A 17199-nucleotide genomic window follows, 5' to 3' on the forward strand; every position below is an offset into this window, starting at 1 on the left:
GTCCAGGGTTGGAGGGGGAATCCAAAGAGAAAAGCAACAGCACATTCTCCTGAGACAAACCGGAACAGCGGATCTCTACTGAGAGATTCTGCTGTGCTTCCCCAGGGGGTGCCATCTGCCTTCCCCCCGGCAGCCAGGGCTGCCTTGCTGGGCCCTTAAATCACGAGACCTGACGACTCCTGGATGAGTGGCCGAGCTGCCCTGGAGGAGGGTCCCGGCAGGCCTGGCATCATCTAGGCCAGCATCGTCGGGCTTTCCTCTGTCCCCGGAGAGGCCCTGGCACAAAGGCGTCCTGCCACGTGGAGGACGCCATCTGAGGCCATCACGGCACAAGAGAATATTGTGACAGAGCACTGGCTCGAAGCATTCATAATTGTTTTCTCTTCCCCTTTGCCCTTTCAGTCAGAGAGGCTGTTTGCGCTTCCCTCTGGGGAGGGTGTGAGGGGCTGGAGAGCAGCAAAGAATCTTCCAGACTCTGGTTTCCAAAGGCTTAGCCCTTAAGGGGATGGAGAGAGCTGGGGCATAAACAGGATGCTGAGAGGGAGGGAGGAAGGGGGAGAGAGAGAGCTCTTCTTGGCTCCCCAGAAAAAATGCCTTGGTCTCTGGTCTGCGCTTAATCGCGGAGGCAGAACCAGACCAGGGTGTGTGTGGGGGCGTGCTCCGATGTCCCTGAAGTAGGGCTTGCTGGGGGCCCGCCGCCTCCACCTTCTGCTTTCCTGTGACCTTGGGCTGCTGTTCTGCCACTGCCCATATACCAGGTAGTCATAAGTGAGTTAGCTCACTTCTCCCAGCCACAAGCTTCCCACGTGTACGCTGGGGATCCGATGGCTACTCCCTGGTGGTGTGGGCACATGGATGAGCAGGAAGGAGGGTCCAGCAAAGCAAGGCCCCTCACGCGGGCTCCTTCTCCCCCCTCCCCTCCCCTCTCTCTGCTCATTGACTACCAGGTCCTGCTGCTGTCCCTATAACCTGCAGGACAGGGATGTTTCCTTCTGGGTGTCCCCCACCCCCACCACAACTGCCCCCAGCACCTCACATAGCAGCTGGCCGGCAGGAGGCACTGAGTAAGTATTTGCTCAGTAAAATCTGTCAGTTTTTGTAGGAAGAGGAGGGGAGTGGAGGGTGAGGTATAAAACCCCAGAAGACCAGGTGTTGCCTCTGCTGGGGAGGAGTCTTCTCCCTTCTGTCTTCCAGGTGCTGCCGCCATGCGGATCCAGGGGAGGTCACTGTCCTTCTGCTGCGCAGCAGGTAAGGCTGCCCTTACCTGTCACGGGGTCCCCAGGGTGAAGGCAGGAGGGCACCCGACTCCGTGCATGCCCACGGCTCTGGTCCCATGAAAGGTAGGGCACCTGTCCTTGGAGGTTCATAGTTAGAGGTTGAAGGGGAGACAAAGTGGAAAGAAAGGCATGTTCTTCAGCTGTCAGCCTCGGCCACCTCCCCCCTGCTTGCCAGCCTGCTCCCCCACACCCTGCCGGCTGGGTTCCTCTCACCCCTTCCAACCCCGCAGACCCGGGCCCAGAACCTAGCACTTACTGTTCTCGTTTGTGTCTTCATGCGGGCAGCTGCTTTCAAAGTGCCCCGTACCTGCCGGTCAGAAATGGACCCTGACCTCCCCGAGCATACCCTGTCATGGGGGAAAGACATTTGACTGGGGGACAGCAAACTGAATATTAGAGAATGTGCCCCATGCAGTGCCGGAGATAAGCAGGGTGACAAGAAGGGAGAGTCCCGGGGAGTGACTGTGCCGATCCGGTGGGTGGGAAGGTTTATTGAACGGGGTGTTTTGGGCTGGGCCTGAGGGGCGGATGAAGGACTGCAGAGAGTAAAGACAGGAAAAGGAGCAGCCTGGGCCCCTCTACGTGGAGCCTGGTGCGTGTGAGGAGAAGATGCCTGAGGTCCACCATGGCCTCCTAGAAAAGCATCCTTGGGACTGAGGGCTTGAGCGGTGCAGTGAACTACTGTACTGGGTGGGGACCATGAGGACTTATTGAGGTGGCCAGGGGTTCAAGCAGAGGGACCCGCTGGCTGTCTGTCACAGAGAGGATGGTGGCTGGGGCAAGGATGGCAGCAGGCGTGGAAGGATGTGGAAAGTTCAAGAAGTTTCCAGATCCAAGGAATGACAGGATTTGCGGTGTGACTGGATGCCAGGAATGAGGGATAGGGGAGGGACCCGTGACTACTCCTGGGTGGGAGCTGGGGGTGCTGGTGTGAGCTGGGAAGCCCAGCACAGACCACATCAGAGGGTGGATCTATGTGTGACAGATGGAGAGTGGGACGCAGACCCAGAGCTCAGCGCTAGAGGCTGGAGTCTGAGAGGTAGTGGGACACAGTGTTGACCTCCAGTTTCTCAGACTGAGAGCTGTGACCCACTGGGTCCTAAATCGACTATGGGCCACGGTCAGTGACTTTAAAAAATTAAACAGAATAGGATAAAAAGCATCAAAGTGAATCACACATCATAAGAAAGACTGACATTTTTTCATGTTCCCTTTCTCTGATGCAGGGATCCTCCAACTCTTCTCAGCCACAGGCAGCATCTTGGATTCTGGTGGGTGTCTGGAGATTCACCCAGGGCGGCAAGTGTCCCGTCACCCCTTTCCCTCTCCTTCTGATTGTGCACATGTTACCCACTGTGTATGCCCAGTTTTTTAGTCTTATTTTCCTCTCTTAGGGCATCTGGTTTGAGGCCGATCCCTTAAGGCCTAGCCACCCCCCCCCCACCACCTGGCCCCTCCATCTTTCCACACAGGCAGGGCTTGGCAGGGCAGGGTTGCCCTTGAGCAGCCTTTTCTGGGGGGACCCCACAAGGGCATGGAGTTAGGAAGGAAGGAAGCCAACATGGAGATCTTGGGGCTTGGGGTTGGCTCTCAGGAGAGGTTTGACTTGCCCCTTAGTTCATTCATTCATTCATTCATTTTCAACACAATGGGTCCTTCTGACATGCTGGACACTGTGAATACAATGATGAATAAGGCTCATTCTTTGCACCCAAGTTGCTTGTACCTGGTGATGAAGACAGACAAGCAAAAAGGTCCTTTCCTGGGAGGCTTTTACCAAATTCTGATGCAATCCCAGCAAATTCAGATCCTTGCTGTAGGGTGCGCTGGGACATCAGTGTATTTGGAAAGCTCCTCAGGGGGCTCTAATGTGCAGCCTTAGGGGTGAGCCCTGCCTACCACAGGGCCATGCCAGGCTATGATCAAGGGCCAGGACCTGGGAACTCCACCCACAGTCCCTGCATCCCAGCTCCATTCCTTCCCCAGAGGTGGCCTTGCCAAGTCACTTACCTCTCTGTGACTAGGTTTCCTCATTTGTAAAACAGACATGGTGATGCCCATCCTAGGGACTTGGTGGAAGGATTCAATGAGATACAGGTGCGCGCCAGGAGTGCTCAGTTAAACGCGGGCTTTGTTATTAAGCACTAACAAAGGTTATTAAGTTATTAAGTTTATTAAAAGTTATTAAACACTGCAGCCAATGAAAGGGGCGCCTCCCCAGGAAGACGCAAGAGCAGAGAGCGGTTAGTTGGGCAAAGGGAAAGAGGAGACCAGAGCATGGGAGACTGAGGGGTTCGGGGAGCAGGGGGTCGGGAATGACCAGTCCTTCCAGGCAAGAGGGCAGCCTGTGCAAAGGCCCAGAGGCAGAGCGGTGTGTGGGTGCAGGGCCCACCGTAAGGCGTGGAGTGGGAAAGAAGAGACTGGGGAGGCTGCCTGCGTGGAGGCTGAAAGCTCTTCGGGGAACCAGGGCTGGGAGGGGGCAGCTGGCTTGGCGTTGACAGCCTCTCCCACCCCAGCCCGGCAGCCTACGAGCAGTGGCAAGAACTTCTCGAGGGTGGAGGTGGAGCTGAGCTGGTCCGAGGCGCTGCGCTATTGCCGGCGGCACCACACGGACCTGGCCGACCTGCAGAGCATGAACAGCGCGCGCAGCGTGGGCTCTCTCTACGCCCTCACCAGCAGCGCGCATGCGTGGATCGGCCTCTTCTTCGACGTGCGCATTCAGGGCCTGAGCTGGTCCAGTGGCTCCGCCTTCACCGCGCCGGTGTGGAGCTCGCTGCCTGTCTTCAAGGAGGGCGTCTGCGCCACCCTGTACTCCATCTCCATCTTCCCCAGCCTGGGGGCCGCCTTGTGCACGGCGCAGAAGCCCTTCATCTGCTACTACGGTGTGTCCCACTCCGAGTCCCATTCTCAGAGCAAGTGGTGGTGGTGGGGGGGGGACAGTCTCGAGTCTTTCACGGGACAACTGACCAGTAGCCTAATCTACCTTTGTAGAGAGTCCTTTCTGCAGCCTGAGTTTCTGTCTCCTCTGTCCCTCATTCCCGAGACTCTGACATCAGAGAAACAGGTGTAAATCGGGGTAGAGAGAAAATAAAATCTGGAATGTTCCCCAAGTCTCCTCCTGCCAATTAGGGACTTGGGAGAAGAGGAAAAAGAAAGGGAGGAAGAAAGGAAAAGCGGGGGGGGGGGGGGTGTCCACTTGCATCTCTGCAGCAGCGAGAGTCGGATTCCATCTCTTCCTCCTCCTCCTCACGGAGCAGGGGGCCCGCTTTCTGTCTCCTGCCGGCAGGGAGAGTGGAGCAGCCACTTTGCTCCTGGGCGGGAGTGGGTGGGAGCCCACACCTTCAGGCCTCCTAGCAGGATATCCAGGGTACTCAACACGCCCCCATCCTGCCTCCTGCTGGCCCCTGATGCTGACCTCGTTAGGAAGGTGCTGGGACCCCACAGCAGGGGGATGCTTGGACACCAGAGGGCATTTTTCTGGTCTAAAGTGCCAGTTTTTGCTTTCTCCCCACAAGGGTGAGGTTTGACCTTGGGTTCCCCAAGCTGGCAGAGAGATGTTCAGGGGTGCTGAGTCTCCCTGTTTTGGGCTCCAGTGAGTCGCATCCTGACTCCACCCACTTCTCCCCTTCTCCCCAAGCCCACCGCCTGGGCCTCTGTTGGGGAGGTAGGGGTGGTCTGCCTTACCCCATAGTCAGTTCTCAACACAGTGTGAGCTCCAAAAAATGCAAATCATGTCACTCTGCATGAACATATTTAGTAGGTTCCCTTAAGCCCTTAGAATCCTATCCATTTTGAGGCCAACCAGGCCCTCTTGACCCTTCTGGCTTCTTCCCCTATCCCTGGCCTTGACCTCACTGACTGCTTTCTGCTCCTTGGATACTCGCTGGTCCTTCCCACTTAGGGTCTTGGCCTTGGCTCTCCTGGGGGTATTCCTTCCCCCTGCTTTGCAAGGCTGCCTGCTTCTCATATTCTCTTTAAGAGCGAGGATCCTGTTTCCCTTATTTCTGCTCTTTTCCCAGAGCCTAGAATGTAGCTGCCACAAAGTAGGGGCACCCCCTCTCTCTGTGTATGTAGTTCTTGAATACATGTAATAGAAACGGGTGAGCCTGTCTCCCCCCTGCCTTCAGCTTGGTGGCTGTGGAGGGGATCCCCGGCAGCCCTCTCCCTCCCCATCATGTGTGGTCTCTTTCTCTTTGGCAGACCCTGCTGTGGGGCACCGCCTCTTCACAGAGCCTGCTCTTAGCCCAACCACCTCTCCAAAGCCAGGTACACACTGGGGAGCTCTGCCTTCCTCCTGAGTCATCCACATGGAGGTCATGCCGCCTGTGTCCCTTTTGCTTCCCTTGCCTGGCTGAGGGACCCCGGGCTCTGGTGTCCCTGGGCTGAACCCCATAGAGAGAATCAACCCAGGGTTATTATTCAGATTATTATTATTTTTTAAAGATTTTATTTATTGATTTGTGGGAGAGAGAGAGCGCGTGCACATGTGCACGAGCTGGGAGAGGGGGTGGGGAGAGGGCAGAGCAGACGACCTTGAGATCATGGATCATGACCTGAGCCGAAGTCAGAGGCTTGATTGATTGAGCCACCCAGGGATACCACATCCCACCCCACCCCAAGTTTTATTTATTTATTTATTTGAGAGAAAGAGTATGCAGATTATTTATTATTGTTTTATAATTCAGACAAGGAGGTGACTTGCTGATAGGTCTCCGACCAGACAGTGACATCAGTGGCCAAGGCTGTATCCCAGCTCTTGTGATTACCAGACCCCCTCACCACCACCCTTGCTTCACTGGCTTGGAGGTGGGGGAGAGGGAGCACCTCTTCACAGCCCAGGCCCACCCAGCTGGTGAGGGGGACTTCCCTTCTGATTATTACTATCCTAAATTTTTTTTTTTTTACTTTCTTCACATCTGGTGTCAAGAATCCATGACAAAGGAAATCTAAACCCTTCCCTCCACCGGCTACATAGAGGTGGTTTTCTGCATGCTAGGGAATGTGTAGTTGCAGCGTGAAGATGGCCGGGGCTTCCAAGGCTGAATCTCGTCTTGCGTTTAATATGACATGAATTTGGGCAAATCATCACCCACCCGAGCCCCCCTTTTCCCACTTGTAAGATGAGGTTCACAACATCGACCTCTCAGGATTATAGTGAGGATTTGAGCAGATGACGGACGCCACAGCACAGCTCAGGGCTGGGGAGCATTGGTTACTTAATAGACAGTAGCTTTAAAAAAATCAGCTTAGATAGGGAAAGTTAGGGAAACCTCAGGCAAATCTTGACGGGCTTAGATGAACAGGTGTGTGTCCGAGGTTTTGGGAGGCCCGATTTGAATCTGAGCATGTGGCTCTGTGTTCTGCAAATAGAGGCGTTTCTTCCAGCGAGCTCCAGAATCCTTCCCTCAGGATCCCACGCCACATCATTTCCTACCTTCCATTGTTTGGAATCGGATGTTTGGCTGGTGTGCGACAGATGAGACAGGACTGGCAAGCGGCAGGGCAGGTGGGGTTCGTGAGGGGTGGCCCAGGCCAGTGTCAGGCAGAGACCGAGGGTAGAGGCTGTGGGAGGTCGGCAGCCTGCATGCCTGAGCCCCACCGGAAGTCAGGGGCGAGGGGGACGGGCCTACTCTGCCTCCTGTCGTCCCGCGGGTCTTCCCTCACCAGGCTCGTCTTTCTCCCTGACTCTCCTGGCAGGAAGAGTACCCCACACTTTCTCTGTTCTGCCTCAGCCCAGAGCCTCCTGAGAGCCAGCACCAGAGGCTCCTGGGACTCACACATGAGGCTGCCTCTTAGCCAGGATTCTCCCCTCTTCCTCATCACGCCCCCACAGAGTTTAACCACCCTTTAATTAAGTGCTAATTATTTGCATGTCCTGTGTGAACCCACTCGTTTCCATGGTTCTCATGTGAGCCTTTAAATCTGTTCAGGTGACATTACTCGCCCCATTGCACAGGTGACAAAACTGAGACTTTGACTTCACTTATAGGGCCTTTCTCCACGAGGAGAGCTCTGCTTCACCCATGCTTTTCCTAATGTCCTTGCTCCCAGCTGCTGCCGCGATAACTCCTCCATTCTCCTAACCTGGTGTTTAGTCCTGGAAAGTCAGGGGTTTCATCCAACCTCACCCAGGTGGGGGGTAGTGGGGACGAAGGGCCTGAATCAGACCAGAGTTCTGTCCTGGGGGAGGAGCGAGGCCTGGGCTATCAGAGGTCCAGGTCTCAGGCCTCGGGTGTCCCTGTTCTTCGCCCGCAGCCGTGGTCCAGATTGGCCGACAGACGTTCCTACGGTTTTCCCGGGAGCTGACCTGGCAGGCAGCCCTGCTCTATTGCCGCGGCCACCACACGGACCTGGCCGACCTGCAGCAGGTGACCGACGAGGCCGGCAGGGAGGACTTGAGGTCCATCACTGAGGAGACTGAGGCCTGGATCGGCCTCTACTTCAACCCAGCCTCTGGGGCCCTGAGCTGGTCGAGCGGCCTGGGCGCCAGCGTCCCCACCTGGCTCCAGGTGCCCAAGTTCGGGGCAGGACTGTGTGCGGGGCTCCGCACCTACGCGCGCTACCCCCCCAGAGTGTATGCACTGGCCTGCTCCGCCCTGAAGCCCTTCATCTGCTTCTACGGTGCGTGGCCACCCCTCCCCTGCCGACCCCGGGCTCCCCCGGGGCTGGAATGGGGACAGCGCGTGGGTTTATGGCAGCCGAAGACATTGAGGGTAGACCCAAGGAAGAGCTTCTAGGCCCCGAGAGTAACAGGCACAGGCTTTATTCTAATTTTGAGGGAGCTTTCAAGAATGACATGGACCCTACGGAGTCTCAGGGCTTTCGCCATTAGCAATGGCAATGAGTTTTAGGGCGATGCAGAGGTTAAAACATGGACTTTGGAATCAGGGTCTACCTAGAGTAGACTGGCTCTACCAGAGCTAGACATTTTTCCTCTTTGGGAAATCCATTTAACCAAATGGTGTTGTTGATACGCACCTCTGAGGAGGGCTTCAGAGACTGAATGAGGAGGAGTATAAAGGAAGTTGGTAGAGATGCGGCCCCGGAGTGAGCGCCCGCACACGCTCGCCCGCGTCAGTGTTGCACCGGAGGTCACGGGAGCCAGAGGCCCGCCTGGTTATTCTGGATCCCTGTATCGTGTGTCCTCGGCAGCAGGTCGCATTCTGTCTTGCCGTTCCCTTCTCTTTTCGCTCCTCCTCCCTCGCCTTCCTTCTTCTCCTTCCTCCCCCTTTCCCTCCCTTCCTCCCTCCTTTCCAGCCTTCTTAATTTTTTGCAATAGCTTTACTGACATACAGTCCACATACCTTAAAAATCACCCCTTTGAAGTGTCTGACTCCGTGGGTTTTAGTAGTTATGGGGGTGCGCAAGCTCACTGCTACCTAATTGTAGGACGTTTGATCACCGCAGCAGGAGCTCCTCACCCTCGAGCAATCGCTCCCCTTTCTCCCACACCCCAGCCCCGGCAGCCGCTAATGCACTTCCTGTCTCTGTGGATTTGCCTGTTCTTGGCGGTTTCTTTTCATGTTTCGGATTTAATGAGAACGGCAGTCTTTATGTGTAAAGGAGGGACGATGGTTCCTCCCTGCAGGGCTCCTGTGAGGATTAAAGACCCCAAAAGCCCCTTCTGTGATCAGCCCTCGCAGGTGCACCGAGGTGGCTGAGATGCGGGCTGCTGAGCAACCCCCAGGTGAGGCAGACCCGGGAGTGCTGTGTCCCGTGGCAGGCCTGTCCTCACCGCTCTCCCTCCTTCCTTGCAGACCCCTCCATTGGGCACCGGAAGTCCGCCCCTCTCTCTTCAGCCTTTCACGCTTCCTCCTCAGAAGCGACCGTGGAGCCAACACTCAGGCCAAGTACATCCCTGTTTTCTGTTCTATGCGGGCTCTTTGGACCTGTTCTTGGGTTCTGGGCTCTCCAGGGCCTGAGAGGTGGAGAGGTCACCTGCATGCAGCAGCACGGGGTCGGCCCCATGGGAACCTCCCAGAAGAGGATTTTCCAGCCCACCTTCCAGCCCTCTGCAGGGCCAGCTGGGTTTGGAGAAGGGGGACTCGGTCTCCTTCAACCTCCCTCCTTGAACTGGGCCACTAACTTGCAGCTCCAGAACGGGGAGGCCCCAGAGAGGCTGTGTGGCCCCGTGCATTGGTGGTGAGGGCCAGCCTGGGAGACTGAGGGTCTGATGCTGGGCCGTGCTCCCGAGTCATCAGAGGGGACTTTGAGGTTGGCAACTAGAGAGGGGGGCGCAGGAGAGGTGGCTGAGGAATCCCTTGTGATTTCAGGCTCCTCTGGGTGGAGGGAAGATGCGGAATGAGTTGTTGGGACTATGTGGGGCAACATGTTTGGAACGACAGTGATTGCACTCCTATGGCCCTTTTAAATTCCGGAAACATCTTCACAGCTATTACCTCATTTTGCTTCCCAAGAGCTCTGAAGCTAAGTAGGGTAATTGAGGGTAAAACAGTTCTCCTGGCTTTGTTCCAGATCCCTCCATCTGAAAAACACTTTATTACCTTTGCTGAGGACACAGAGAAGATAGGGGACTTGCTCATGGTCGCCCAGAGCTTCATTTATGTTCTGGGGACACAGTAAAATCAGGGACCCCTCTGAAGGACCCCAAGGCCGTGATAGTTAGTGTCGCATGTACAGTCACAGGCATGGTGGGGACATGGGAGGCGAGTGGCCAGTCCCTGTGATGATCTGGCTTTCCTGGAACAGGTGATTCTATACTTGTTTAGGACCACAGGAGGAGTTAGCTCACAAAGGGGAGTGGGTGACTGATTGCAGGTGGGCTAGGTGCTTAAGGCTGAGCGGGGACACCCTGGTCCTGCAGAGGAAACCCCTGAGAGGGTCAAAGGAAATGGTCTTATCCTGAAGGCAACAGCGCCAGGGCTGGGCCAGTGGGCAGATGTGGCTCAGAAACTGGGTGAGATCCTCTCATCTGGTTCGCATCCAAGGTCTAGCCTGGCCCCTGCCTGTCGGCCCCAGACCAAACTGAGTGGGCAAGGCCAGGCGTGCAAGAAGCAGAGGGCCGCAGCGGGGCCTGGGGGAGTGGAGGCCGGTGCCGGCTTCCCCACTCTGTGCCGTGTCCGGCTTTGGTCGCTGGATGCCATCTGTCCTTGTCCGTGGCCTGACGAGACCCACCCACCCCCCGCCACGTCCCCAGCCTTCCCTCCTGCTACAGGGATGAGCGCCAGGCCCGGCTTCCACAGCATGGCTCCAAGCTCACCCCTGGCCGCCCCCTGTCACCCCACCAATGGCTCTCCAGCCCCCGGGGAACCACGCCGCCCTGCGCCCTCCCTCCTAGCCCATGCGCCCTGGGAACTCCTAGCCCTGCAAGGAAGGGCCCCGGCCCCTGCAGGTCCTGTTCTCGCCGTTGAGCTGGGCTGGCTGTCGGGTGACCCTCTCTGTCCCAGAGGTGGGGCCCGGGGCGCTCTGGCCTCCGCTTTGAGCCCCACCCCAGTCCACGTGTCCCTGGAGGGGGGGGGCCTGTTGCCCAAGGAGGCCCGTGAGTCATGGCCCGCGCACCGCTCCCCCCTCCACGCCTCAGTTGCCTGCAGAAGGGCACCGCTCCAGCTCAGCCCAGGCATTTGGCCTCACGCCCCCAGCCTCTCCTGGGAGCTCCCCGGGACCGAAGAGAGCGCCTCGAAGCCTTCGGGCTCCTTGAGCACGGGATGCATGCCTCAGAGACAGGTGGGAGCTGGTCAGGGCCTGACACAGGTGTCCGCCCACGTCACTGTGAATTGGGGACCCCACACTGGCCTGGCCCCAGCGCCTGGCTCCTCCTCGGCGGGTGATGGAGCCCTAGGCTCTGTACCAGGGCTACAGGCCAGGCGGCTGAGGGTGGGGGCTGTGGCTCCCCTGGCTGCATTCCAGTCCAGTCTCTGGGGGACCCTGTGCTGCCAGAGCCCCTTCTCCGGCTCCTCCTGGCTGGGTAATCATTTAGGGTGAGGGATCTAGGGGAGAAGTCCTCTCTTTTGGCTGTTGGAGTCTGATGGCCGAGGGTTGGAATGTTGACTCTCCTACTTACTCCGTGGCCCGAGGCAAGTTCCCTAACTTTTCAGAAACTCCCTTTTCCTCATTTTTAAAGTCGAGTTAAGAGACCAGGGTCAGGAAGTGTCTCAGTACGGGGCATCTGGCAGACCTACAGTTAATGGCAGTTACTACGATCCGGGTCTCAACTCGCTAGTGACATGTGTAGGGATTCCTGCCATCTCCTGCCCGTGTCCTTACTCAACAGACAGGGCTGGCCTCCTTCTCATTTTATTAATTATGATTGTGAATGATCAGATTATGAATTATTGAGATGGCAGAATCTCACAGGGCGAGAGCTGTTTTATGCCTCTTTGTATCTTTCCCAGGCCTTGAATAGTGATTTACACGCTGGTGGATGATTTACTTCCACAATCACTTCCCAAGGACTGGGTTTGAACAAGACATTGAACTGTAGGTATCAAGATGAGCAGGGCCTGTTCCCTGTTTTTAAGAGAGTTTAGTCTAATCGGGACTAAGAGCGACAACAGTTCACTAAGTGCTGAGCCCAGAGTGTGACCCGAGAGCCCTTGTTCACTCTGCCTGGAAAGGTGGTGGCCGTTGGACCGAAAGTTAACGGAGGATTTCAGGCAGCAAACACTGGCACATTCTTCCTGGCAGAGGGAACAGCACAGGCAAAGGCATGTAGATGTGACAGACAGTGTGTGGTTTGGGGACGACAAGGAGTCTGATGTGACCAGAGTAGAGGCCACGTATTTGGGAAAGGAGAAGCAGGGGAAGAGGGAGAGAGGGGCAGAGTCTGAAGGACATGCCCCTGCAGTCCGTAGAGGCGTCCGAGGCATCCAGCAAGTGAGCGGGAGGCTCAGCGCTGTCGTCCGTAGGAGCCGGGCGGGCGTAATGACGCAGGGCAACGCGTGTGTCAGGGCACACAAGGAAAGAGGTGCGGTTCAGTGTCCTACATGGAGCACACTCATGACCACACCGAGAGGACAACCACCCATGCTTGGGAGAAAAGGCCGGAAGGAAATGTGTGAAAACCTTAATAGTGGTTACAGTGTTTCTTCCGTTCTGTTTCTGGATTTTATACATTTATTCATTTCACTAAAGAAACGGATAGGGCTTTGGGTGGGGAAAGGAGGGGGCATTTGGAGAGGAGAGGCAGGAATGGCACGTGTGGGTAAGGGCTATTGCCCCCTGTGGGACGTGGGACTGAGGCTAGCGGGGTAGACCAGCAGCATGAGGAGGGCTGCGAGCGGATTGGTTTTATCATTTACAAGTGATAGTAATTGAAGAAATACAATCGCAAACACATTTTTTAAAACGGTCAGCTTTGTTCATTGAATCACAGAAATAGAAACTAAAAACAAGATGCATTTTTAAAATAATTTTTGAGGGGGAGGGGCCACGGGAGAGGGAGAGAGACTCTTAAGCAGGTCCCACGCCCAGCACGGAGCCTGACCTGGGGCTCGATCTCAAGACTCTGAGATCATGACCTGAGCCAAAATCAAGTCGGGTACTTAAGTGACAGAGCCACACAGGGTGCCCCTTAAAATAATATTTTTACTTACCGGTTTGGCAAAGATTTAAAGGGGTGATAATATGCTGGTGCAAATGCAGGGAAAATCAGTGATCCCAGACCCTGGATGGGAAAGTTGGGTGGTGCTGGCCTTCTGGCAGCGTGTCAGTTCTGGAATGTGCATACCTTTCCATACAGACAGCCTGTTTTGGGGACTTTATGAAGAAACAAGATTACAAGTTGCACACATACTCCTCTCAGGGGAGAGGAGGTTGCTGAGAGGCCACCGCACTTGGTTTTGGAATATGTTGAGTTTGAAGTGCTACCTCTTTTTTTTTTTAAGACTTTATTTATTTGAGAGAGAGAGAGAGAGAGGGACAGAGGAAGAAGCAGACTGCCTACAGAGCAGGGAGCCTGACGTGGGGCTCGATCCCAGAACCACCTGAGCAGAAGGCAGACGCTTAACAGACTGAGCCACCCAGGTGCCCCACAGTGCTACCTCTTGATGGAAATGTCAGGGGTTCCTGGCTGCCATGGTGGGGTCTCTGTGAAGCTGGCAGCAACATAAGGGCATCAGGCTCTGTGGAGTAGGGCCTACTGAAAGAAAACGTTCGCTACTGGGAAGAACTCTCATCATATTGCCCAAGCACCACACACCCTGTGGCAGGGACACCGTGTGGGAACGGTGGGGAAGGGGCTCAAGGGCTGGGCGCACAGCCTGTGGGAGTGAGTCAGGGTTTGGCCAGGACAGAGCTCCCGCTGACTGGCTGGTTTCTGCAGCAATGGTGTGCGGAGCAGTGGCGGCCCAGGCCTGGCTTGTGGCTCGGGGGCTTTCGCCAGTCTCAGCTCTCCTGCTCCTGGCTGTATTTGCAGTGGCTCTTTTATGTTCCCCTCCTGTAGCTGTGGCCACTGGGGGAACCAGCAGCGATCAGAGAGAGACAGCCATGGCCGCTCAGGCCCAAAGTCTGAGCTCATCTAAGCACCCGGCGTCTGCAGAAACCACCCCGGCACCCGCCCCAGGTAACTGCCTCTGGTTCTCCAGGTCCCACTCTTCACAGGGGAGCCTGTAAATCTGGACAGCCATGCCCTAGCACAGGGCACTTGAGAGCTTTTTATGACAGATGGCATGAAGCATTGGGAACAGGAACAAGGCAGAGGGGCTTGGAGTTAGCTCCCTGACTCCTGCCAAAGCCTGGGGAGCAGACTCCCTCACCCCACCTTCTCCTCTTTCTCATCTGTAACAGCGGGACGGTAAGGACTGCCCTGCCCACAGCCCAGGGGTGTCACAAGGCCCCACTGCGATGGTTACGCAAGGGCACTGTGGACTACAGAATGCGGCACAAGGAGGCAGTGGTCCCCGCAGGCGGCTGTCATCCCCATGATGAGTGCAGAGGCGCCCGGCCCAGGGTTGAGCAGCTTGAGAGACTTGGAGAACCTACTTAGAGTTTTCTGGGGTACATCGGGCCTTTAAAATGTGGGTCCGGGGAGAGGGGAGTATTTCCAGTACAGTGTGGAGCATCTACATAAGAGATTTGTTAAAAAAGAGGGAAAATACAGAAGAGACAGAAGATAACGTCTTGTGGGCGGCCAGGTGGTGGGCCAGGAGGTGGCTCTTTCCTGCCAGCCTCGGGCTGAGCTTTCTGCCCGCAGCTTCTTCTTGCTTCCTTTTTGAAACCTGGAATCACCACTTCGCACCCATGCCATCCGCTGGGGGCAGCCCTGGCTGCTAAGAACTTAGTTTCCAAATGGCGACAGGCTAATTCTCCGTGAGCCAGAGAGCACTTTTTTTTTTTCAGGGAAACTCTTTGGAATCCTGAAAGCAGATTTTACCATCCCAGCTCTGACAGACCCAGAAGATCTGAAAGACCAATTTTTGAGGGAGGTGAGACTTCAGACCACTTCTGATTTTGACCAGTCAGGTGACTTGATGCAAGGCAATACTGTGGGACCCAATATACCTAGAGCAAAAGCTTTGGAAAATTAGCTCATCTGTTCCCACTGCCGTCACTCTGGCTCATGGTGACAAGTTGGTGCATGTGCTGAGATATTCAGATCTTCTTTACTCTTTTTTCCTAAGCTTTTCTCCCCCCCCCACCTCCGCCTGCCCCTTGTCAGGAAGCCCTGAATTGAGGTCTTGGCTTTCTACCTATTAGTTGACCTTGGGCAAATAACTTAATCTTTCTGTATTTCAGTGTCCCCATGAATTAGAGCCAATAAAACCGAACTCCATACCAACCACACCAATATGGTTGGTATTATAAGTGGAATATTCCATACAAAATGCTTAACAAATTGGGACGTAGTAAGTGCTCAATAAACACAAACATTAGCTGTTACTATCAACATTATTAGTTTTCTGAATATATGTTTGTTCAAGGCTCCTCCTACTGCCCTCTGTTCTTTTCAAGGATTATAAGATAGGACATTGTGAAGAGGAAAATTGTTCCCAAATATTGCAACCGAAACCTTAAACTCACGTTTGAATATGGCTGAAGGGCACGTTTTTCAGTTATACCAGATAATGGCCATAGATGACAGAGCTAGAGAGTTCCTTATAGGTCGCCTAACCACGTCATGATGTCACCGACAAGAAAACAGACTGGCTTTGATCTGGTAGCTAACGGCAGTTTATTCACAGGCCAAAGGAATAAATAGCACCAGGCAACTCATTCTAAAACCTCGTGAACTCAAGTGTCTGGAAAGAACAGTAGTGTGTGTGTGTGCACATGTGCACCGGCCTGCTGGGGACTGGGCAGAAGAACTAGAAAGTTTCCAGTGGATTTTGCTATTGAAAGAAGAACAGATGCGAATGAGGCAATTCAACACCTGATAATTTTTTCAGTAGAAGTTTAAGTAGTAAGACTGCAGTGCTCAAAAGTAGGTTTTCAAAAGTCAAGGACCATTTCTTGGGGGGGTGGGTGGTAGGACCCAAACCAGAAATCATCTTCCTTCTGTTTTAGAGTAAAGCCAATAACGGGAAACTTGGGAGTCAAACAGGGGATTCCATCTTTGTTAGGACGTATCTATTCCCTATTAATGGAGAGAATTTCTACCTCACAGATTGAAAGGATGGAAAGGTGAGGGACAATGTGTGTCTGTGTAGGAAGCTAGAGTGTATATTATTAGTTTTAGCAGCATTTTCAATTCCGAACAGAAGGTGAGGAAACACCTGGAGCCAACTTACCCAGTTCTAGCAACAGGGACAGAGAAATATGGGGACAGACACACATAGTGCTCAGGGCTCACTATGGACTAGTGGTTGTTAGCCCCAACTCGTTAGAATCCTCAGGGGACGTGGAAAAAAGAGCTCCATAGGCACCTCCCCCTTCTTTTCTGATTTCAAAGTTCTGTAGTGTTTCTGATAAACAGGATTGAGATGCACTGGTTAAGTCATTTGTTTTAGTCCCCTTTGTCCCCGGGCGTGTGGGGGTATGTGTGGGTGTGTGTGGGGGTATGTGTGGGTGTGTGTGGTGGCGGGGGTCATAGTGTCCCAACCAAACAGATTTATATGCTTTCCCATCAGAGGAGGTGCTGAGGACAAAAAGCGGGCAGCTGGAGGGGGCTAGGAAAAGAAAGGGCAGGCCCGGCAGGACATAAAGGGTAGCAGCGGGCCATTTCGTCTGGGAGGTCACAAGATAGCAACGACAGTTTCTCTTGTTTTGATGTTTCAGATCCAAGAAGTCTTAAAGCTTACATTAGGCCATGAGCAATTCAGACTGAAATGGGTTGACTGCGAAGTAAACAAAGACTAGCCCATGTCGACTGACCTGGAGTCTGTTCTCGCATAATCTTCTCTGGATTCTGAGGGCAAAATTTTCATTTCATTCCTAGTAGGTCAGACAATACATCTGTCCCAGGCTTTTAGAAATAACTCCAGCTATATGGGGAGGCTAACTGGTAGAATTTAGAACCATATCTCACACACAAGAAGACTACCTAGGAGGAAACAAAAAAACAAAAAACTGGTCTCCCTGGATTTTATAGGATGAAATAGGGAAGCAGAAGCAGATGGAAGCATTTGGGGACAGTAACCTGGAGAATGACAAGCAAACAAGAACAAAAAACTCCAAAGAAGCGACAAAAATCCTGAAACAAAGCCCATTAATCTACCTGGGGAATTGGGAGGGGACAGTAGTGGGCCAGGAAGTGAAGTGAGGCCACGCTAGCAAAGGACATGGAGGACACTTTCCTTCCGAGCCACGAGCTACTGAAGAGATGTTAAGTTCTCCAGAATGAGGAGCTCTCTGTGGACCTCATCACAATACAACATTATTAATGCAAGCTATTTGTCCTACTACGTGTAAATATTTTTTACTTGTCAATTGGGAAATTCTGTGACACATTGTTCTTAATGTTAAACTATAACTTAAGAAAAAAAAATACATAACCTCAGAAGAATGTTCCCTGCATACATTTCCTTTC

The 17199-nt window shown here is 54.1% G+C and overlaps 1 protein-coding gene across 1 annotated transcript; it reads left to right on the top strand.

Annotated features, from left to right (window-relative positions):
* Window positions 1-1205: 1205 nt before the first annotated feature.
* On the top strand, window positions 1206-16628 carry CLEC20A (C-type lectin domain containing 20A; the record flags this gene model as incomplete). The annotated part of the gene is made up of 7 exons (XM_082703047.1): window positions 1206-1248; window positions 3794-4159; window positions 5478-5543; window positions 7533-7898; window positions 13678-13797; window positions 14574-14659; window positions 16449-16628. The coding sequence occupies 7 exons, from the start codon at window positions 1206-1208 to the stop codon at window positions 16527-16529; spliced, it is 1128 nt and encodes a 375-aa protein (XP_082559173.1). The 3' UTR covers window positions 16530-16628.
* Between the last annotated feature and the right edge of the window lie 571 nt (window positions 16629-17199).

Source organism: Mustela nivalis (assembly GCF_964662115.1).
Source record: "Mustela nivalis genome assembly, chromosome: 16".
NCBI classification, from domain to species: domain Eukaryota; kingdom Metazoa; phylum Chordata; class Mammalia; order Carnivora; family Mustelidae; genus Mustela; species Mustela nivalis.